Source organism: Lithobates pipiens, unplaced genomic scaffold (assembly GCF_037356315.1).
Source record: "Lithobates pipiens isolate NorthernLeopardFrog02 unplaced genomic scaffold, aLitPip1_a1.2 Scaffold_23, whole genome shotgun sequence".
In the NCBI taxonomy this organism is placed as follows: Eukaryota; Metazoa; Chordata; class Amphibia; order Anura; family Ranidae; genus Lithobates; species Lithobates pipiens.
This window is the reverse complement of record NW_027507785.1, coordinates 221,028,596-221,051,864: the sequence shown is the minus strand read 5'-3', so window position 1 is coordinate 221,051,864 and position 23,269 is coordinate 221,028,596. Positions and strand designations below refer to the sequence as shown.

General features: G+C 43.6%; 1 protein-coding gene across 1 annotated transcript in view; it reads left to right on the top strand.

Moving 5' to 3' along the window:
• Nucleotides 1-23,269, top strand: part of DPYD (dihydropyrimidine dehydrogenase) — a 2,051,548-nt gene that overhangs the window by 1,750,981 nt on the left and 277,298 nt on the right. The window contains exon 19 of the mRNA XM_077452870.1: nucleotides 639-781. Coding sequence (XP_077308996.1) covers nucleotides 639-781 — 143 coding nt within the window. The remainder of the gene's footprint in view (nucleotides 1-638; nucleotides 782-23,269) is intronic.

The window sequence follows — 23,269 nt, the reverse complement described above, 5'->3', positions numbered from 1 at the left end:
TTATAAATATGTTTGGGACTTGCTGGTTACACAAAACACATTTATACCAGAATCCCTTTCCTTTCATTTATTTCCATTTCTTTACTCCTTTTTCTTTCTTTAACTCCTTTTTAAAAAAAAAATCATTCCTTCCCCCCTCTTTCCTTGTTTCCTTTCTTTCTCCCACTGAAATCCTTTTCTTTTTTTTTCCTTCCTTTCTTTCATTCCATCCCAGTTTCCTATTACCTTTTCTACCCTCTCCAATTTCTCCAAAATAACAAACATGTCATACTTCCCTGCTCTGCACAGTTGTTTTTTCACAGAGTAGCCCAGATCCTCCTCTTCTCGGGTCCCTGGCTGGAGCTCCTGGCCCCTCCCTCCCATTAAGTGTCCCCACACCAAGCAGCTTGCTATGGGGGCACCCAAGCAGAGCTGCAGCTCTGTGTAACTCTCCCCCTCTCTCTCCTGATTGGCTAACTAGGTTTGAGGGCTGGGCTGGGCTGGGCTGGGCTGGGCTGGGGGGGCTACTACACACAGAAGGCTATTTGCATTCCCTAATCCATTTTTTTACATTTCTTTATATTCTACTCATGTAACTGATTGCTTAATGCCTTGTATTACAAGAGTATTTTCTCATGTATATGTTTTGTTTTTTCTAGGGAATGCCATAAGACCTATTGCTCTTAGAGCAGTTTCTGCCATTGCCCGTGCTCTTCCTGGATTTCCTATACTTGCTACTGGAGGAATTGATTCAGCAGAGAGTGGTTTGCAGTTTCTTCACAGTGGTGCATCTGTTTTGCAGGTAAAGCAAATGTACTATATGTCTCCAGCATTAAAATGAATCATGTACTTTAGAAGAAAGACAAACAAAACAATTTCTAGCAAACCCCAACCCCTTTACTATTGGTAACTGGAGTCTCTAGGATTTTTTTTGGAGGGCTTCCGACCCTCTCTTTATCTATAACCATGCACCGAATCATTTTGACCCTTCTAGTTTAAGAAGGTTAGTGCAAAGTCTGAGAAGGCAGTGCTCATTTTCTGTACTATTCAAGGATGACAACTTTTTCTTTTGTCATATCTAAAGCATGTAGAAATAATATAATTTTTGTACTCCCCATATAATTATGTTCTCTGATTTCACTGAGAGACACATTTACCTGCAGAAGTAATGCAGAAGAAGTGAACTTAGAGAAAATTATTTTACAACGAGTAAAAAAGAAAACTAATATTTTCTCTATCGATAACTGTGAAACAGTCCTTGATAGAGGATCAAACAGAACCAATGGTTCATTCACAAGCAGTACCCAACAACAGAGGTGGGCAAAATACACCAAGAAATATAAACAGGGAGAACCCATGCACACTAAGTGTTTCTCACTGCCTCCTGCAAAACTGGACTGATGCAGAATTTTGTACAGATATGGGCCCAAGACTATGTTGCAGCCTGAAGCATAATGATTAAGAGCTCAAGAATTTCTGACTGTTCTGGTTCAATGAGCAGTAACAGTGACTCTTTATACATTTGTGTATCAACTTTTGACATGGTCTGTTGAATCCACTGAGAGATGGTAGAAAAAGAAGCTGTGAGGCCCTTACAAGGAACATCAATAATGAGAAATAGGGTCTGTGTTTACAAAAGATGAAGTGTCCTGCAGGTAAACTCTAATGGTCCTAATTACATCAACGATGTGCATGCCAACTCCTTCGGATGCACTGGCGTTGGACAAAGAGAAAGAAGGATAAACTCTTTATTAAGGTGAAAAGCTGAAACTTCCTCGGGCAAAAATAGTTTTGGTTTCAAAACCACCTTATTCTTGTGAAGGATTAAAAACTGGGGTTTAGAAGACAGGGCTGCCAACTTGAAACCTTTGTTGCTGATGTTATGGCTACTAGAAAATAACTTGAAAGAGAATAACTTGCCATGAAAATAAATGTCTGCTGTTCCCAATCTGCAGATGTCAGACAAGCTTCTTTGTCAAATGAAGCTTTACCTAATTTACTAAGCTCAGGAGCAAGTGCACAGCACTTGTTGCATTTACCATATGCATTGTGAGGGACTTGTGGTAACTTTTTCTGGGTAATGACATGTGATGTAGGAGGTATTGGGCAGGTGTGACGTCCAATAAAAAAACGAGGCAACTTGAGCAAGGTTATTGTGGACTGCCTTCTAATAGGATACTAAGATCACACAGCTCCCCAAAATGTAAAGCATAGTTCCTTCTTCCCAGCCACATCTCCAACAACTATTTGGCCGCGTACACACGGGCGGACTGTTCGCCCAACTTTGTTTGTCAAACAGTTTCGGCAAACAGTCCGCTCAAAATTAGCATGGACGGACATGGCCACACACGGCACTTTTTGAGCAGACTGTTTCAGCGAACTGTTTGACAAACAGTTCGCTCAACTTTTGAAATGAACGGACTCGCCCACGTAAGGCGGAGGCAAATCCGCCCATTTCGAGCGCGTGTACAGGTAGGCGGGGCCCGCGAAGGAGACGTCGCGGGCTCCGCCGCCTGGAATGGACTTAAAGGGGAACCCCAACGCCGAAAAAAATCGGCGTGGGGTCCCCCCAAAAGTCCACAACAGACCCTTGTCCGAGCACGCTACCCGGCCGGCCAGGAAAGGGGGGCGAGCGAGCGCGCCCCCCCTCCTGAGCCGTACCAGGCCACGTGCCCTCAACATGGGGGGGTGCCTTGGGGAAGGGGGGGCCGCACGGCACCCCCACCCCAAAGCACCTTGTCCCCATGTTGATGAGGACAAGGGCCTCTTCCCGACAACCCTGGCCGTTGGTTGTCGGGGTCTGCGGGCGGGGGGGCTTATCGGAATCCGGGAGCCCCCTTTAAGAAGGGGGCCCCCGGATACCGGCCCCCCACCCTATGTGAATGAGTATGGGGTACAATGTACCCCTACCCATTCACCTGTGAAATAAAGTACAAAAAAAAACACAACACAGAGAAAAAATATTTTATTGCACAGCTCCGGGGGTCTTCCGTCTTCGGGGGTCTTCTCGCCGGACTCCTCCGCTATCTTCGTGTAGCTCTTTTACTAGCGGAGGAGCCCGGCTTTCTTCCTCCCCGCCGCCGGCCTCTTCTCCCGACTTCGGGGGTCTTGTCCCCCTCTTCGGTTCTTCTGCCGGGCCACCGCGCCTTCTTGTAGCTCTTTTGCAGGCGGTGGCCCGGTCTTCTGTCGCCACTGTCGCTGTCGCCGCCTTCCGTTCTTCTTCTTCTTCTTGTTCTTCTTCTTCTTCCCTAGGAGATGTTGACACGTCGCTCTCTCCGGCCGGAATGCCAGAGCCGCGCTGTGCGGTCACTTATATAATGACAATGGGGCGGTGTCACATGGTATATGTCACATGGGTTGGTCACATGGTGACCCCGCCCCCTTACGATGCCATAGTCCCCATGTGACATCAACCCATGTGACCAACCCATGTGACATATACCATGTGACACCGCCCCATTGTCACTATATAAGTGACCGCACAGCGCGGCTCTGGCATTCCAGCCGGAGAGAGCGACGTGTCAACATCTCCTGGGGAAGAAGAAGAACAAGAAGAAGAAGAAGAACGGAAGGCGGCGACGGCGACAGCGACAGCGGCGACAGAAGACCGGGCCACCGCCTGTAAAAGAGCTACAAGAAGGCGCGGTGGCCCGGCAGAAGAACCGAAGAGGGGGACAAGACCCCCGAAGTCGGGAGAAGAGGCCGGCGGCGGGGAGGAAGAAAGCCGGGCTCCTCCGCTAGTAAAAGAGCTACACGAAGATAGCGGAGGAGTCCGGCGAGAAGACCCCCGAAGACGGAAGACCCCCGGAGCTGTGCAATAAAATATTTTTTCTCTGTGTTGTGTTTTTTTTTTGTACTTTATTTTACAGGTGAATGGGTAGGGGTACATTGTACCCCATACTCATTCACATAGGGTGGGGGGCCGGTATCCAGGGGCCCCCTTCTTAAAGGGGGCTCCCGGATTACGATAAGCCCCCCGCCCGCAGACCCCGACAACCAACGGCCAGGGTTGTCGGGAAGAGGCCCTTGTCCTCATCAACATGGGGACAAGGCACCCCCCCATGTTGAGGGCACGCGGCCTGGTACGGCTCAGGAGGGGGGGCGCGCTCGCTCGCCCCCCTTTCCTGGCCGGCCGGGTAGCGTGCTCGGACAAGGGTCTGTTGTGGACTTTGGGGGAACCCCCACGCCGATTTTTTTCGGCGTTGGGGTTCCCCTTTAAGCCCATTCCAGGCGGCGGAGCCCGCGACGTCTCCGTCGCGGGCCCCGCCTACCTTCACACGCGCTCGAAATGAGCAGACTTTCCTCCGAGCGGGAACAGTTTGCTCATTTCGAAAGTGGCCTACACACGGGCGGACTGTTCGCTCAAACACAGTTTCAGCGGACAGTTTTTCGGAATTTCCGAAAGACTTTGTCCGTCAAACTGTCCGCTGAAACTGTCCGCTGAAAGCCCACACACGAGCGGACTGTCCGCCCAAACACTGTTCAGCGGACAAGGTTGGGCGAACAGTCCGCCCGTGTGTACGCGGCCTTTGAAGAGGAAATATAACATTTATGTAGTAGGGATGTAGTTCTACACCATCTGTTAGTAATAGTTTTGCTGGATTGCTACATTCAATGATCCTTTGTGAATGTATTCATCGATTGTGTCCCAAATACCGTCTGAAAGGGTAATTTGTCCTTTCCATTTCTATGCCCTATGTGACTTTCTGAGGGTGGGGGAGGGTCCTCCATCAGCAATAAATATATGGACGATATCAAGTGGCGATGAGATGTCATCGTTGTGCATAAGGATTCAAAGGGTGTGAGAGGTCTAGCCCAAGTTTGGCTTGAAACTATGGAAGTAAAAAAGTGTTTGAGTTGCCTATATGTCCAAAGAGGAAAAGACCCCATGGATGATATTAATTTCCAGTTGTTCAATAGTTAGGAGTTTGCCTCTGGCGGGGAAATGATGGGCCAAAAATGTTTCCATGGGTCCACTCTTGTGATAGGAATGTATTAAAGGCCAAAAAGTCTGGATTTCCATGGACTGAGGTGGCTTGTAAAATGATATTTATACAAACCTGGCAACCCTACTCCTTTCAGCTTTGGAAAGGTAAGGAGAAAATATTTGATTTGTGGCAGGGAGTTTTTCCAGATGCTGCACGAGTGCTTAAAAACAGAGAAAAAGAAGTTGAGAATCTGTATCGGAATGTGCTGTTCTTTTAGGAAAGACAAGACTAGAGGTCAGTTCCCTACACTCCTGAAGGAGTCAATAATTGCAAGGGAGACTAGAGGTATGCATCTGCACCATGCTGTCCAGGATGGGACAGACGAAGGAGCCAAGAGACACGGTCTCACCCAGGAGGTCAGAAGTGCCCCAAGCCAAAGGCCCCTAGTTTGAGAGAGAGAAGCCGAGAGACAGGGTCTTACCTGGGGGTCAGAGGTGCCCAAGCTAGAGGCCTGTGTCGGAGAGAGAGAGTCTATGAGAGACAGAACAGCTGGGAGCTGTAAAGGAAAGACACAGAGCTGGAAGAGGTACAGCATTTGTGTACAAGCACTGGGAACTGGTGCTAGATGGTAAACCAAGGCATGAGGCCTGAGCCACAGGGCTAATAAAGAGAGCCAGATGGCTTGAAAATGGAAGTTTATGAATTTTAAGATGACTGACAGAACAACATGGATGCTTAGCATAACCTTTCAGTGACCGTTGACTCTCACTCATGCAGATGGTGTGGAGTAAAGAGCTGTGCTGTGAGCACAAGCCCAGTGCTCACAGCACTTCTCTCATAGGCAACGCTGTAGAACACCTTATCCGCGTCAAGAGAGAAAGAACCCTTGCTTGTGCCAGATGATACCCAATTATGTAAATCGAGAGCTTTTATAGTATTATCATGGGCATCCCTAACCGATATAAAGCCCACTTGGTCTAATGCAATTAGGGAGGGAAGTAGAGATAACAGTCTATTTGCCGACATTTTCGTGTAAACTTTGATATCAACATTTAAGAGGGAAATCGATCTGTAATTGGCGGCATTTGTGGACTCCTTTCCCAGTTATCCTAGTAAGCTATACAAGTATACAAGTAGCCACATGACTAGAAGTCAGCACATCTTCTTTTTTTTTTTTTAAAGATTCTTTTTATTTATTTCAGAAAAAGAAAAGTTACAAAACAGAGCCTCTGGGCATAACCCGGCTCAAGGGAAAGAAAACATTAGGCAAGGCATAACATACCTAAACTATTAGCCTAACCTTATGAACATGCAACAAAATAAACCCTGCAGCTTGCTGCTAAAATTAGCAGGATAAGTGTAATGCTCAGTAATTTACATAGATACGTGATATACGACAGGCATTCTTCAAAAAAAAAAAGTCTATAAGTGGGTGGCTATAGGTACGTGGTTAGTCGGAATGCGCCCCTGGTGGGGACAATCAGAGGAACCACCCTCTCATATGCAAATCAGATCAAACCGGTAGTCCTACAGGGTCTTCTTTTTCTATAGTTGTCGTTTCAGACTCTAGCCATATGTTCCAAACTTTTTGAAACTTTAGGGGGCATCCTCTCCTGGAGTATGTTTCCTTATATAAGGGTACTGCAAAGTTAACTAATGATTTCCATGCATTCGGTGTGAGGGCAGACGTGGGAGCTCCCCGCTGAGTACAATGAGTTTCCTGGCATAGAAGAGAAGCAATCCTAGTAATGTATGGACTGCCCTCGAGAGAGCAAGAACATCCACCAAGCCAAGCAGGCAAATCCCCATAGTCTGGGGTATAAGGATTGTTGTCAGCCTAGTGATGAAGGTTGTAATTAATGACCAGTAATGCTGAACCTCGGGGCACGACCAGATCATGTGTATGTATCCCACAGAGTCAGCTTGACAGCGTCAACACCACGACGTACAGTCTGGGTATATTTTATGAAGCCTATATGGAGTATAGTAAAACTTGTGTAATATTTTAAACTGGATCAACCGATCTCTAGAGGAGACCAAGTGTCTAAAGGGGGAGTCCCAGACATCCTCCCAGTCCTCGCTATCCAGCTCCGGCAGCTCCGACACCCGGAAGTCACAAAGTCTCTCCAAACCATGATGAACAGTAGGCTGCAGGGCCTTGTAGATCATGGATAATAGTTTAGTCAGTGTTTCCTGAAAGCATTTATAATATTGCAAAGTTAAGCCATCAGGCCCAGGGCTTTTGCCTGTTTTCGTCTGCTTTATTGCTGTTTCTCCGTAAAGAAACAATGCTCCAAGTCTCAGACAGCCTGGGCTGAAATGGCCCTTGGGCTATCGTTAGCCAAAAAGTCACGGATCTGATGGACATGAGCGTCCCTCGATTGGGAATTTTAATTTTGCTGGCGTAAGTTATAAAGCTCAGTGTAATACTGTTCAAAATGTTGAAAAATCTTCTAATTTCTGGAAAGAAGCCAACCTTTCTGATCGCATAGGTGGAGAGTATGAAGTGGCATCCTCGACCCCTGAATAGCATGCACCAGCAGCCTACTTCTTTCCATAGAAAACTTTCTGACTCAATACTTAATATCTTTTGGTGCGTTTACATGAGGCCGCGTACACACGCGCGGACTGTTCGCCCAACTTTGTCCGTCCAACAGTTTCGGCAAACAGTCCGCTCAAACTTAGCATGGACGGACATGGCCACACACGACGGACGGACAGTTTGCTGAAACCGTGCGCGATGACGTTTCGGCACGCACGACGGATCGAAAATTTCGACGTCCAATACACTGCAATGCAACCTTCCGACGTGGAAATCCTTTCTGAGCATGCGCGAGACTTAGTTGGCCGAACAAGCCTACACACGAGCGAACAGTCCGCTGAAACCTTGTTTCAGCGGACAGTTTTTCTGAATTTCCGTAAGACCTTGTTCGGCCAACTGTCCGCTGAAACTGTCCGCTGAAGCCCCACACACGAGCGGACTGTCCGCCCAAACACTGTTCAGCGGACAAGGTTGGGCGAACAGTCCGCCCGTGTGTACGCGGCCTGACTCTTCCAAGGAAAGGGAATGAGTCTGGAGGAGTTCCTGTAGGGTGGCTTGTGCACGGGACATTTTATGGGACACTTCCAGAGTTTTGATGTATTCAATAAAGGTTTTGATTGTCTCTTGGCCTGGGCAGACAGTGGCAGAAATTCACCTCGGATGGGGGGCCGCTTGTGTGGTGCGAAACTGGCAGGAAGCTAGAATTCCGAGCTCCAAGGGAAGCGGAGACCTTAACTAACTCCCCAGGGCTTTAAAGCACTTGTTACTTTCTTGGACAGCCCCATCACCCCTGCGGAACCTGAGGTGCATGTCAACATGTAAAAAAAATTAAAAATCTGCACTGCTCTCCCTAACAAACTACCTTCTCCAGGTACAGGAACAGACCTCAATTGCTCAAGATGGCGTCCACACGAAACGTGTTCCTCCAGACATCCCCGATCCAGCGGCATCTCCTACAGCCTCTTCAGAGAAAAGTGAGTACAACCCTCATCTCACTAAAGCTGAACTAGAAGACAGTCTTTCCACGATGTATGACAGACTTGGACGCAAAGGCAGAACTAGACAAATCCACCAACACTCTGATCCAGGAGATTGCAGCACTAGGAGGGTGGATGGACATTTTGGAAATCAAGCATGATGAATTACACCTGGCATATATAGACCTCCGCAATGATCATGAGGTGCTCTCAGACACAGTTCAACTACAAAATCGCCTTGAAGATTTAGACAGCCGTAATAGAAGAAACAACATCAGGGTCCGTGGAGTGCCGGAAACAGCCACCTGAAAAACCTCCTAGGGACTAGCGATGTGCCTGAAGGACTTTCTAGTGAAGGAGGAGATCATACGAACATCCCGCAACACCTCACATTCAGCTAGATGGAATCACAGTCCAAATATACACAGACATTTCCCCAGTGACCCTGGAGAAAAGGAGAGGGGTGAAGGCGGTCACTTTGGTCCTGCAATCGTCAAGAATCTGCTAGAGATGGGAGTTTCTGTTTAAACTTTCATTCCCCCATAATAGCACTACCTATACCACCACCCCGATCACAGAAGGCAAGGAGATCCTGGTGAAATTGGGCCTCCTAGATCCTCAGAACGTGCCAAGGCTTCCTTCAACCCCTCGCCAAACCCCAATCTGGGCCATCTCATCACCGCAGTGGGACAGGAGGACCTGCCAATGCTCCAGTTTTCTGGTCACCTGAACCTGGATGAACAGAAGGGATCATCACACTCCCTGCTTGTGGAGGATGGTTTGAATTCTAGTACTGTTTGTTTAAAATCTTTTTCTACTATCCCCTAATTTAGACATTGATACGAGCACTTTGGTCACACACCCTAGCAGGTGTCTTTGCTCATCTGCTGAAGCAGCCTTCCACTCACAACCGCTCTTATTCAGATATATATATATATATAAAGTATATACAAAGCCGCGCCAACCCTCCACTACATATAATGTAAAATTAAAATTAAAATTAAAAAAATAAAATAAAATATGAAAATGAAAATAAAGACTAATACAATTATGCAAAAAGACCTCAAATAATGTGTAGATAACCAAAAAAGCCAAAAAATGGCATAAAGTGAAAAAAGTCCAATCTAAGAAGAGTTCATAGGTGAATCCAAATAACGGACGTAAGTGTTCTTAAATGACAGCACCACAGTGGTTCAACACTTTCCAAGGCGCGTGAAATACCCGTCACCATATGTTGAATGCGCTTACCAGAAAATATATGGAATGAAGCATATATAAATGATAAGTGGATGACATCCAGGTTAACCTTCCTCAGCTGGGTCAGCACTCCATCTCTTAGCGGTATTTCCAAGATAGTAGTCTGTTCAGTGGTCTCGATATGAAGCACTCAGAGGCCCACAGAAAAGAAAGGGACTGACATAGCGTAATAACGTAGGAACAGTTTAATAAATAAAAGTAATGCACTTACAAGTACGTAGATAAAACACAGCATATAGGAGCAATGTAAAAAGCCGGCCGGCAAACAGGAGCCCGTCCTCCTCTCCTACAACGTGGTGGCGTCACTGCGTGCCTTCCCATATATATAGATATATATATCTCCCACCCTTTGTCTGAAGGGAAAGACCCTTGAATTACCCACTTATGTTACCCCTCACTCCCCCCCACCTGTGGGATTTCGAGAGCACGTAGAGTATTGGACTGGAAAGTCCACTGAACTTGGTTATACAGGTCAGGTTGGTTTCCCCATACTAGCCCCTTAGAGTTTGATCACTTACTAATGGATTAATTTTTTTTTTTTTTTTTTTTACATTGCTGAGATTGAGATGGTGTCACTAGCACTATAAAGAACCATGTACATATGTGTTATAGGCTACGTGGGAGAGCAGGGCCAGGTTCCCTGGGCTCTCTGGCAGCCCCCATAGTGTTGGAATCATATATGGCTAAGGCCATACCTGAAACCTCTGGAGTTATTACAATTAAGATGGGTCTACGAATAATATCGCACAATGTGAGAGGCTTTAACTCCCCACAAAAACGGACAAAGGCCTTTAAATTCTATAAAAATATAGGGGCAGATATCATTTTGCTGCAGGAGACCCATTTCTCCTCTACTACCCACCCCAATTTCTTTGACAAATTGTATAAACTACACTACTTTACAACCTTTGAGTCCAAGACTAGGGGAGTTGCAATCTTTATTAAAAATACCATACCATTTGATATTAAGCATACATGATCCTGCAGGACGGGATAGAGGGTCGAGCTCTAACTATTGAAAATGTCTATGCCCCCAACAATACGCAGAGCTCCTTCTTCAGATCCTTCTTTCAGGTGCTGGATAGATATAACTCCACACATATGCTAGTCTGGGGATACTTTAACCTATTAGCTCACTCAAGCTTGGACAGGAGTAAGGTGGTAAACACGGCTAACACATTTCCCAGTTCCTTACTGCGATCTTTGGGAACTCGCAAACAAATTGACACATGGAGGTCCTTGAATACAGGAGTGAGGGAATTCACCCACTTAGATTAGATTATAGCATTCACCAGAAATATTGAGACAGATTAACCAAAAAAAGGGTGGAATTGGATACGATCCTATCAGAACAAACAGAAAAATCCATACAAGTGAGAGTGGGGGCGCTACTACAATAGAAATAGCAGCTACCACTCCAACAAACAAAGTCAAACGAAATGTAAAACAAATAGTATAGAGCTAAGGTTGTGTAAACAATTGTTGTGTATGAAAACAGATAAATAAAAATATAAGCAATAAATACTAAAGGGATTTTGGATACACCTGGTCTTTAAACACCATTTCCCCTGGAATTTGGAGACCACCAGACAGTGATTGTTGGGAGTGCCTTTCTTCATCTGAGGTTCAGGATGGTGAAATGAGGATCGTACATCAGGATCCATCCTATTGAAGGCCCGAGTGTAACCTTCTGTGATCACAAGCCTTTCAGACCCACTGTCGTATGACAGGTGGGTCCAACATCATTGGTAAGAGTACCCATCTTACACCTATAGAAGATTTTATGTAAACATCGCTTCAGTTAAATAGATTGTTGCTGTTGGTTCCATCCTCTCCTCTCGTTACATTTTGGATGAGAAGATTTTTTTCCCTTACCTCTATATTCAGCATGATAAGAGGACAGTTTATAGTTGGATGAACTGATAGAAGTTATTTTCCAGCATTTATGATATGCAGCCTAATTTGCACTATATTGCACAATAATTGTGGGACTATATATCCCTTTAGTATTTATTGTTTATATTTTTATTTATCTGTTTTCATGCACAACAATTGTTTACACAACCTTAGCGCTACACTATTTGTTTTACAGAAAAATCCATACGTTGGTCTAAGGCATGGTTCCTTCATAGTAACTCTGCCTCAGCCATGTTTACATGCAAACAATGCCGACACATGTTTACAAGTTAAGGGGGACAAGTTGGGCCAAATGATATCACACCCTAAGGAGATCCTACACATTTTTACATCCTTCTATCAATCCATATTGTAACTCCCAGAATCTACCTCCCCAAATTACTTGAATTCATGGCTGGGCTCTCTATCCCTTCCATCATTATCGGAGGAGCAGATTCGCAGCCTTTATGCCCCCTGCACAGAACAAAAGATCATCTCTATCATTAAATCTTTAAAACCTTTGAATGCCCCTGGCCCTGATGGATACGCCTCATGATGTTACAAAAAATTTGCCGGCACACTTGCCACAGCAATTATCACAAACCCAAACATTAAATGTTACCAGAAAGGGGAGGAAGAATTCAAAAATGAGTCTGTACACAGACGACATACTTATTTAATTATCAGACCCAGTAGTATCTCTTCTTAACCTACTATCTACCTTACAGAAATTCTACACCTTTTCTAGGTTGGAAGTACACCTAGCAAAATGCTCCACACTCTCAATCAACATCCCACAACAGATATTAACCAACCTCAGGCACTGAGGTATTGCCCTAACATCCTTCAATATCTAGGTGTGCGCTTGGCCCCCTCTCTTCAGGCAATGTACAATGCCAACTACCCACAAGCCTTCTCCAAAGTCAAACAGTGGCTGCACCTATGGTTAACCTTTCCCATTTCATTGATAGGAAGAGTTACAGCCATTAAAATGTCCATCCTCCTGAAACTGTAATGCTGCGTACACACGACCAGACTTTTTGGCGGACTAGGTCCGACGGTCTTCCCGACTGACTTTTGGCGGAGGTCTGACGGACTTTCTGAACGAACGGACTTGGCCACACACGACTGGACTAAGTACGTTCAAAAGTCCATTCATTTTGAACGTGATGATGTAAACGGGACTAAACATTTGGTCAGTTGGACTAGCACAGATGAACGTTTTTCATGATTTTTAGTCCGTTGGACTTGAGTCCGTCGGATAGATTTGAAACATGTTCTATTTCTAGGTCTGTTGGATCTTTTTTATAAAGAGCAGTCGGACTAGCCCACACATGATCGGATTGTCCGATGGACTGATCCCATCGGACCTAGTCTGCCAGTCTTGTCGTGTGTACGTGGCATTATACTTCTTTAGAGCCCTTCCCATCTATGTGTCCCGCCAAACTATAGAACTAATCCAACGAGCTATTAATACATTTATTTGGAAAAACAAGACCCCCAAATATGGCAAATTACTCAATCACAGACCCTTATCAAAGTGAGGATTGGGATTACCTAATGCATGGCTCTATTATTTAGCAACTAGATTGGCTCAAAGAGCCCAATGGCAGGCCCCCTCCCCACACAGATCCCTGGCTTCTGTTTGAAATGATCTGAATCCGCCCAGGACTACTGTGCAAAGATGGAATGAGACCCAGGGAGATAAGCTCTCTAAACAGTATAGTGAGCCAAACTATACACTTATGGACCCTATAACATCAAAAGTTTAAACTGAGATCATGCAGACCCCCCCCCCCCCCCAGTTTCATTTCTGGGAGACACAAGACCCCCCCCCCCCCCCCCAGTGTATGAATCGCCTAATGAGTTTCTCTGGTGGGAAAAAAGGTTCTCACTAGTACTACACGAATAGCCCTAACTCATGGATCACAAATCAGCCCCTTCTCACTCCTTCAGGACCAGTTTGATATTCTGAGTTCCTAGTTCTATAAATATCTCCAAAATAAGGCACTTCTTTGAATCCCTATACTCACTGAATGCTAATCTCAGACTCTCTCAATATGAAACAGTCTGCCACAATTTGTCTAGGGAAGAAGGGACCATCTCAGTGGTGTATAGATACCTGAATAAAATGCACTTACCAGAGAAATCAACTGCTATGACGCATCAGGGAATCAGACATAGGCCAAGAATATTCCTCAGAGGAATGGTCAGACATGATACTAAACATGCATAAATGCCTCTTAAGGAAATGATAGTGAAACTACACACAAGGTGGTATCTCACCCCAGATAGAGTGCGTAGATTCTACCCAGGAGTCACAGACACTTTCCTTAGGGGCTGCCAGGCCATAGGAACATTGCTCCACACATTCTGGAGCTGTCCCCAACTGAAACATATATGGAGTCAGGCAGCCTCCATGGTAGCGCAGATGACTGGGTCACTGATCACACTGACAGCACCAATGTGCCTACTTTTCCCCTCCATACCAAATACCCCTCCTCCAAACCAAAAATGAGCAACTGTTTGTATTAAAAAAGAAAAAAGAAATTCACCTCAGATCACACATTTGTGTGTTTCCCACAAAAGGATAGGTTTGATCTCCAAAGAATCATGCTCTGTGAAAAATGACCTAAGCCTAAAGGTTAAGGGATTCACTGCATTCTTTCAAAAAAGATGCATCAAGTCTCCATATTTTGCTCTTATGGACAAAGTCAGGGAAGGAAAAAGTAACCATATTAGAATGATAATCTTATAAAACTAAAGGTTAAATTGAGGCCTGGGTCAAGAAAGGGAGATATCAGAGAAAGGAAATGAATAATCCATCCTCAAATATTTTTGGTGCGGTGTGGAAAACAACATATAATCTTCATCACTGGGATGAAGGGTAAGCCACAAGTCGTGTAAAGTTATATTGTGTAGTTGTGACTTAATCTGACGCAAGGCTCTATATAGCATCATTGAAGTACCTGAGGTAGAGTCTAGCAAGGGAATAAGAGGGACATTAAACACATCCCCTAAGAGTAGGACTCCTGTTTGAAACATATGCAGTAGGTCGCCTATCTTTCATAAGAAGGATACCTGGTTTTTGTTTGGACTATATATATTTGCTAAAGTGATGGGCTTTGAGTCAAGATGCCTTTAAAGAATAAATAGCAGCCCTCTGGATCTATGAGTGTATCCTCCAACTGAAACAAGGAGTTTCTATAAATCAAAATTAAGAATTGTTTTGGGGTAAAAATTTGTGGCATGACATACTACAGGAAAGGTTTTGTTGGTAACCTTTGGGACAGTCTGACCCGAAGTGTGTTTTTTGAAGGAAAATGACTTGAGCTTTATAATTGGCAAGTGCTAGCAAGACTTGGGATCTTTTTTTGGGCATATTTAGACTTTTTACATTGAGTGAAGCATATTTAAATGTTAAATAATTTTTGAGTACCTTAGAATTGGTCATGGCGACTAGTCTTATAACTCCACCAGTGGGGAGGGATACATGAGACCCAAAAAGAAAATAATTTACAGGGCACAACTCAAGGCCCACCTGGGCCAGAAAGGACAGGTGGCCAAGTGGGGCTAAGGAAGTGGAGGAGTGGAAAAAGAGAGAGAGAGGAAAAAACTAAAAAACAATGAGGGAAAGGGGGGAGTAGGGGGGGCAGTGGTGAGAAAAACAGGGAAAAGTTAGCATTGGGAACAACAGACATTACCAGTGGTGGAGATAGGCCTGCTGTCCCACATCGCACAGAAAAGGAAATGGGGAATAAAATGGAATGTCAGCATGGCCTCAATGGACCCACTGTGTGGGTACATGGGAACTAGGTCAATCAAGAGACTGCACCTGTGAGGATCCAAAAGTAGCTTAAGTACCGAAGTCTATACATTATTACTTCTGTTATAAACCTGAGTGAAAAGGAAAGTACAAACATTATCATCAATAAGGTATACTTCAACAATAATATATAACACCAGTAACAGGTACTTCCATTAAATCTAACAATACATTGCCCACATAACAAAATTTTACTGTAGCCCAGGGCGCAAAAACATCAATCTGAATTTCTTAATTCAGAAAGTATCATTTTCTCAGGGCTTCATAGTCAGTGTAACGCCTATGAGGGGCAGTGCATCTTTGCCCCACTAAGAGTATCGACTTATGTAGTTGTCCAGTAGCTTCAAGCAGCTGACATTTAGATTTAGTAGGCCCAAAGAAAGACTAATTCCCATAGCGGAGAGCAAATGCACAGATTTTCCCAATGCCCCAAGCTGTTCCTATGGAGTGGCAAGGGGCTCCTGGACTACAGATAAGCATGCAAAACAAGCAATCTAAGAAAAGATAGAGCTGGAAAATAGTCAGTAAAACCATTCAATGTACAGGAACACAATGCCATCTAAAAATGAATCATGAGCAGAGCAAATAACCCATATGCAGTCACAGAGGCTGGAGTGTAAGTTAAGCAAGGGGACCAACCCCAGACCTCATCCCCTATAGAAGGCAGAAAAGGCCCTGATGGTAATAAGAGGTAATATCCAGTGAGGGGAATGGTGTCACTCAGACCATAGAATATACATGACTTTTGCTAAACCTCCATAGCTAATGACATTTTATTACATACTATATTATATATTTTTTTTATAAAATTAAGTGGGGGGGGGGGGGGGATTCAGCAACATGAATTTTCCACCCTATATGAAATGAAAGTGGGCATAACATAATATGGATCTTGAAGAGAAGAGGAAGAGAGTACCCATTCATCATCTTCAATAGAAGACCATAGGTAATTGCAAGAAAATGCCATAATCCACTTCCTGCTTCAGTGAAGTGACTTGGAGACAAAACAGTCTACTGTTATAACAAGCATCAGATAATATTTTTCCATTCATGGTTATGTGAAAGGCATGCATCAGTAAATTATAAATACACATTGCTTGGTTACTATAGCGGGCCATACGAGGGGTGTAATTCAGGTTCCGCTACAGGGCTAACAGCATTAGCTAAAAAGATGATATGTGGCAGGTAGACCACCCTCTATGCTCAAAAATCCTTGAGTGGAAAAGCCTCAGCCTACTGTTTGTAAAGCCTAGAAGGTGGGAGGTTATAACATAGGAGAGGTGAAGTGTCAACTATAGGGTCTCCCTTGTAGGGAGCCCAGACAGCACTGTACTTCTTAGACCTTTAAGGATACCCATCACAGTGGAGTAAACAACATATCATGAGCTTTGTCTGTCATATACATAAACAACTGAAAGCTCAATAAAAAAACAGCCTAGTTAATAAATGCATCCAGCGTGTCCAAACAAGATTGCCCGACTCCATGCTGGGTGGGAGTGACTTTAACCACTTTCAGACCGGACCAATTTGCTGGTCAAAGACCAGACCACTTTTTGCGATTCGGCACTGCGTCGCTTTAACTGACAATTGCGCGGTCGTGCGACGTGGCTCCCAAACAAAATTGACGTCCTTTTTTTCCCACAAATATAGCTTTCTTTTGGTGGTATTTGATCACCCCTACGGTTTTTATTTTTGGCGCTATAAACAAAAATAGAGCGACAATTTTGAAAAAAACACATTATTTTTTACTTTTTGTTATAATAAATATCCCCCAAAAATATATAAAAAAAAACATTTTTTCCCTCAGTTTAGGCCGATACGTATTCTTCTACATATTTTTGGTAAAAAAAATCGCAATAAGCGATTATTGATTGGTTTGCGCAAAAGTTATAGCGTTTACAAAATAGGGATAGTTTTATAGCATTTTTATTAATAATTTTTTATTATTTTTTTTTTACTAGTAATGGCGGCGATCAGCGATTTTTATTGTGACTGCGACATTATGGGGGACCCATCGGACATTTTTGACAAATTTTTGGGACCATTGTCATTTATACAGTAATCACTGCTATATAAATGCAGTGATTCCTGTGTAAATGACACTGGCAGTGAAGGGGTTAACCAGTGGGTGGCAGTGTAGGGGTTAAGTGTTCCTAGGGGTGTGTTACTAACTGTGGGGGGGTTGGGCTTTCATTTAGTGAACACTGATCTCTGCTCCAATCACATGGAGCAGAGATCAGCGTCACTAGTTGTTAGGCAGAATGGAGAAATGCTGTTTACAACGCCTGTTTACAACATTTGCCTGCCCGTGCCATTCTGTCGACATACATCGGCGTGCGCTGGTCGGCAAGTGGTTAAGATAGTAGGCAAATTATAGTGTGCCACTTAAAGGCAATGTTCCTGGTGAGGTACAGATGAAGTAGACTGGTACAGGGCTCGCAGCAAAAGTAGTAAAATAAAAATATGGTAACGTGACAACTGGGCAAATACCACAAACATTAAAGTGATCTGTATGGAATGCCACGTGTTCTGAGGACCTCCAGTAATGGGTGCGGGATGTGTGGTTTTGAAGGATTATTTGAGAGAGATCCTGAAAAGGCTTAAAGTGGAAGTAAACCCTTCTATCGTTTTCAGTGAAGGAAGCTGTCATCTTGGATTCTTCAACTGCCATAATGCTGCACATGTGATCAGTTATGAAACCAGCCATTGGATGGTTTGAAAGTTTGGTTGAGAACACAACCAATGTGAAAGTTTGCATTTCCGGCATGCCAGGAATGTAAGTGTTTTTTGAAACTGGGTTTACTACCACTTTAAAGAGGATCTGCAGTCTGCTCACATAATTTGTAATAAACACATCTTTGCCATTCTGAAGCTTCCCTCCAACCACTTTGCTTATTATCTTATCTTATATATACTAGACATGTGCAGACTAGACTATTTCGTTTCGTTTTTTCGTTTTCGTCCGTAAATTTTATTTATTTAGTTACTCCCGAAATTCGTTTTTATTTATTTCGTTTTTCGTGCAAAAATTGCATTCGTCCGAAAATCCACATGAATTACGGTCGAATCTGTCTTGGAAGGCTTATGGTGTCTGTCGAATGGATAAAGAAGATTCGATGGAGCTGCTAAACTATATAGCCTATAGGCGGAGCATTCGATTGCCGAAATGTACGATTGCAGTGTCGTATAGTTGCGACGATCCCGTCGAATATTATTATAAACGTGCAACGATCCCGTCGAATATTATTATAAACGTGCAACGATCCCGTCGAATATTATCATTATTTTTTTTTAATTTACTTCCCCCACCCAATTCCAGTATCGTGTCTCTCTGTCGATTCTGTTCTCTCTATGTCGAATATTTACTCTCTGTCGAAGCTTTTCTATATAATAGGACTAATAGAGGTAAACGAAACTTAGGCACATTCGACCACAGGTTCAATAGACATATGGAGTCACGTCGAATCTCCTATTCTATATCGAACGGTCACTTCGAATCTTCTATTCTATATCGAACTGTTGTAACAACGAAAACGAAAAAAAGCATTTATTTATGTCGGATCTTTCGTTTTTCGGAATCTGCACTTTCGTTATCGTTTGTCAAAACGAAAACGAAAATACCTGAAATTCGGACGAAAATGCATTCGGACGAAAGCGAATGCACATGTCTAATATATACTGTGATTCTGTACTTGCCAAATATGTTGCAGAAATCTCCCTCCATTGAGTCTGGCTGCAACCAGTTTAACTGTGGGCAGCTGAAGCTTCTGCCTGTTCACTTCTTGGATTTACACAGACACACAGAGGCACACCTCTAGCTCTGCAGCCCTGCAGCTTTCATTGGCCCTCTTATGACTCATCCCCGCTCCCTTCCTCATGAGAGTTAGAGAGAGAACTGTGCATGATGTCATATGCTTAGGCTAATGACCAGACAAGAAATAGGGAGTGGGCTGTATAATGCATTTACCGGCAGAATAAAAATGTTTTACTATCCAAAGTTAAAAGAACAAGGTTGGAGAATTTAATAGATGGAAAGATGAAAAAATTACTGCAGGTCCGCTTTAATCTCTGCTTTGTCATATAAATTGCACCCTCACTCCTGAGCCTTCCGCATTATTTCCTCTTTAAGTGGAAAGTTCATCAAGCAACATATGGCATCTCTTCAGACTCTTAAGGTTGGGGATCTATAGCACGATGGGCTCTTTCCATCTCAATAGGGGTATCCAGTGGACGATCATGCTGATTGCTTGTAATAAGGCATCAGCTTCTACCAATTATGGTATTCCCCACACCCTAATGTTGTGCCTCCAGTCCCAGTAGTCTTAGTTCTCAATATGCCTATGCATTTCTAATAGATGAGAAAGTTTGATGTCATATGTGCATTGCACTTGGCAGATGGCATCAGAATGCAGAGGAGATGTCTGTTCCATGTCATTAAAACAAGTGGCAACAGTGTGTATGTTTGTGATCGCCACTGTTAAGGTGTTTTTAATATTGGAAGCCACCTTCTGAAGGTCTAGGAGACATGGAGGTCAGGTAGAAGTAGCGCATCTCAGCCGTCTGATGGGAGATTGAACTCACTGCTGGGTGTGTACAGAGTCGAGGGCTGGGTTGTCACATGGCCATCTGAAACTTGAGAACAAAAAAAGCTTGGGAATATTTCAGCTAAGCGGTACCCGACTCCCATGGTGTGCGGGAGGCTGACATACTCCTACAGATCTTACCCATGGCTGCAAATGAGGAGGGGCTTCCCGTATCGCAAATTGTGTTCCTTGGTGTGCAGGAGCTCTTTGATCAAGTGGCCATCTTGGACGATGGTCAAAGCACTCCTCCCCCCCCCCACTAAAATTACTTTCTGCTTTGATCATGGGAATTCCCCTTTTAAAGAGCCAAATTACAGTGTAATCTACCAGCCAATGTATTTTAAACACAAGAGCATTGCATACTTTGTCATTGTGACTGACATATTTTCACTAAAACTTTTAAACATTCTAATCAATAACATGCACTAATAAGGTATACATCATATCAGCATATTTTTGTGACCTCTATAATCACTCAGGTCCCACTAAACACATGCCAAAAAGCACTGAAACCCCCACCAGCAGAAGCTAAATATTTCATGATTATAATTACAGCTTTTCTAGGTTGTTGCACTGTGTGGGAGCTTAATACATACCTCTGGAGCTTATAATGAAGCAATGAATGCTGATTTTCATAAGTTTTAATGTGACATGCAATGTATACAGTGAATATTTAACCGGGTCATTATTACTTATTTCCATAATTGCTTGATATAATATGTCTCCCAAGGTGTCTTACTTGGCCTTGCTAAATGCTTCATAAAGAGAAAGCTTTTGATTAAAGCGTCAAGGGCGACTGTGAGATGTTCGCACTGTTTTACAGTAAACATAGCTCAATTACAAGTCATACATTGTCACCTTAACCACCTTTAAGAAGAGTTTTTATAATAGCTGTGTATATGTCGATTGAGCATGTTTTTTTTTTTTTTTTAAGTTCTACCACTATTATCTACAATGTTATTCAGTGTAAAGTGTGACAGATTTTCTAAAGCAAGGAAAAGCAATAAAATAATTACCTTTGTAAAAAGCATGTATTTAACCAACTTTCCACCTTATACTTAGAAAAGATATACAGTATATTCAGTTTTTGCTAAAATGTTTGGTCAATTTATATCCTATTTTATCTTAAAGCCTAACTCCAGCTTTCTTACAATAGGTAAAAAATTATAGACAAGTCCTTGTTAAAAATAATGCTTTCATTCTGGTTCTGTCTGCCACTGATGCACTGGACCTGGTTCTTCTTCCAGGTTGCATGATACCCAGCATTATTCATTCCACTACCTGTATGCTTAAGTTGTCAATGGCCCCCTAATTGAACATTATCCAGACTTCCAGAAGAATTCTGAAAAGTGCACAGCCACTTGGTGCTGTTCTCTACAGCAATCAGGACCTATCCACAGTTGGAGGAAGAATGGGACTTTTAGGGGTTGATTTACTAAAATTGGAGAGTGCAAAATCTCGTGCAGCTTGGCGTTGAAACCAATTAGCTTCCTATTTTTTTGTCAAAGCTTAATTGAACAAGCTGAAGTTAGAAGCTGATTGGCTACCATGCACAGCTGCACCAGGTTTTGCCTCTCACGTTTTGGTAGATCAACTCCATAATGTCATGTGACTGGTCCAAATATTTGAAGAAAAAAGATATTACAAAAAAGAAAAAGTGTGGGGTGCTGTATGTGGGGTGGGGGCAGAAAACATAAAGCAGAGGTGAAACCGGAGTTGGGTTTTAAAGCAAGTAGCAAAGCATTAGTGCCTATAGTGCCTTTTGAAGTATTTTTTTTTTATGTTGCCTGCCTGTCACTCACTACTTTTAAATCCAAATTGCAGCATAGCCAATACAGGTCTAGACCTAGGGCTGTAAGGGGCATATTTCCATTCGTAATAAAGTATTTCAAACTGACTTCTTAGGTGCATGTAGTTACTGTCCTTGCATGGAGTAGTTGGCTCCTATCAGAGACTAGTCTCCTTACTGATCTGTTAACTGCAGTAATAATTACACACAGCAATGGATCTTGCGCTGGACAGTTGTCTGTTTGGCAGTCCCTCTGGCTCTGTCTTCAGGAATCTGGTCCCCCCAAGATTAGTCCCAGTGCACTGGTCCTTACAGGCTCAGCTCCAGCCCTCTGATCCTCAGTGGCACTGTCTAGCGTAAGCACAGATACACACACAGGAAGCAGGTCTGTACTGCTCTGGTGCTAGCGCAGGAAACTGTTTCTTCTTAGTGGCCCCATCTTCAGTTCCTCAGTTTCTGCGCACACAGCACACAGGTCTGTATTCTCCAGTCAGATCTCACCACTCTGGTTCCTACACAGTAAAGACCTTCTCTCCAAGTCCACAAAACTGTCAGCTCTCGCCTCCTCCCTTTGCAGGGATTCTGGGTGTTGTAGTTTGAAGACCCATCCACCTCCCCTGGGCAGCTCTTTTCCAGGACCACATGTCCCAGTGTCCCATACTGCTGTTGTGTCATTTAGTCTCCACACTACTGTTGCAAGGAGGGAGGGGGGGGGGGATTTGGCCGAACACACAGAGCCCACGCTGCCTATGGAACAGAGGTGGTGGGGGGTGAAGGAAAGCGGCACAGGAGTACACCAGAACAATAATTTTTTTTTTTTTTATTCTTTATTTAGGTTGTCACATTTCCAACACAGGTATGCAAATGACACACTTACATAGAACATGACAAATTTTCCAAAACTTTACAATAGAGAGGTAGACAAAGCCACACATACAACCACGTACAGTGTTGCATTTTACTTAATCCAAACAAAGCACAAAAATATGACATAGATTAAATGTACCAAGTGCAATTCCAGCAAAAAATATGAGGCCATTGCCAACTACTGGGTAGTATAGGGCTGCTTGTACAGCAGAAGGGCAATGGGGGGTAACAATGAAATGCTTGCCTGGGCTAGTAAATATTGTAGAAGTAGAAAGGTGCCTGAAGGATAAATAATAAAATGATAATGGTCTAGAGGTTAAAGAATAAGTTCACCTCTGGAACATGTAACATTTTCCAGCATCTGCAGCTCCCCCCCCCCCCCCGATTCCCCTCCCCTCCACCAAAGAGTGGTCATATATAGTATGTGGCAATTATACTTCCTTGACACTTAAGTCAAGGGGTTTGAAGTAGATGCCATTCTTTTTTGGTATGGGGCTATGAAAGTAAAAAAAAATGGCAGGGTCTCCACATCAGCCTGAGTTTTTTTCCAAATTGTGCAGAGTAGAGATTTAATATCAATATCAATAACTATCGAATATTTCATACAGTTGGTAGGGAGAGTGCT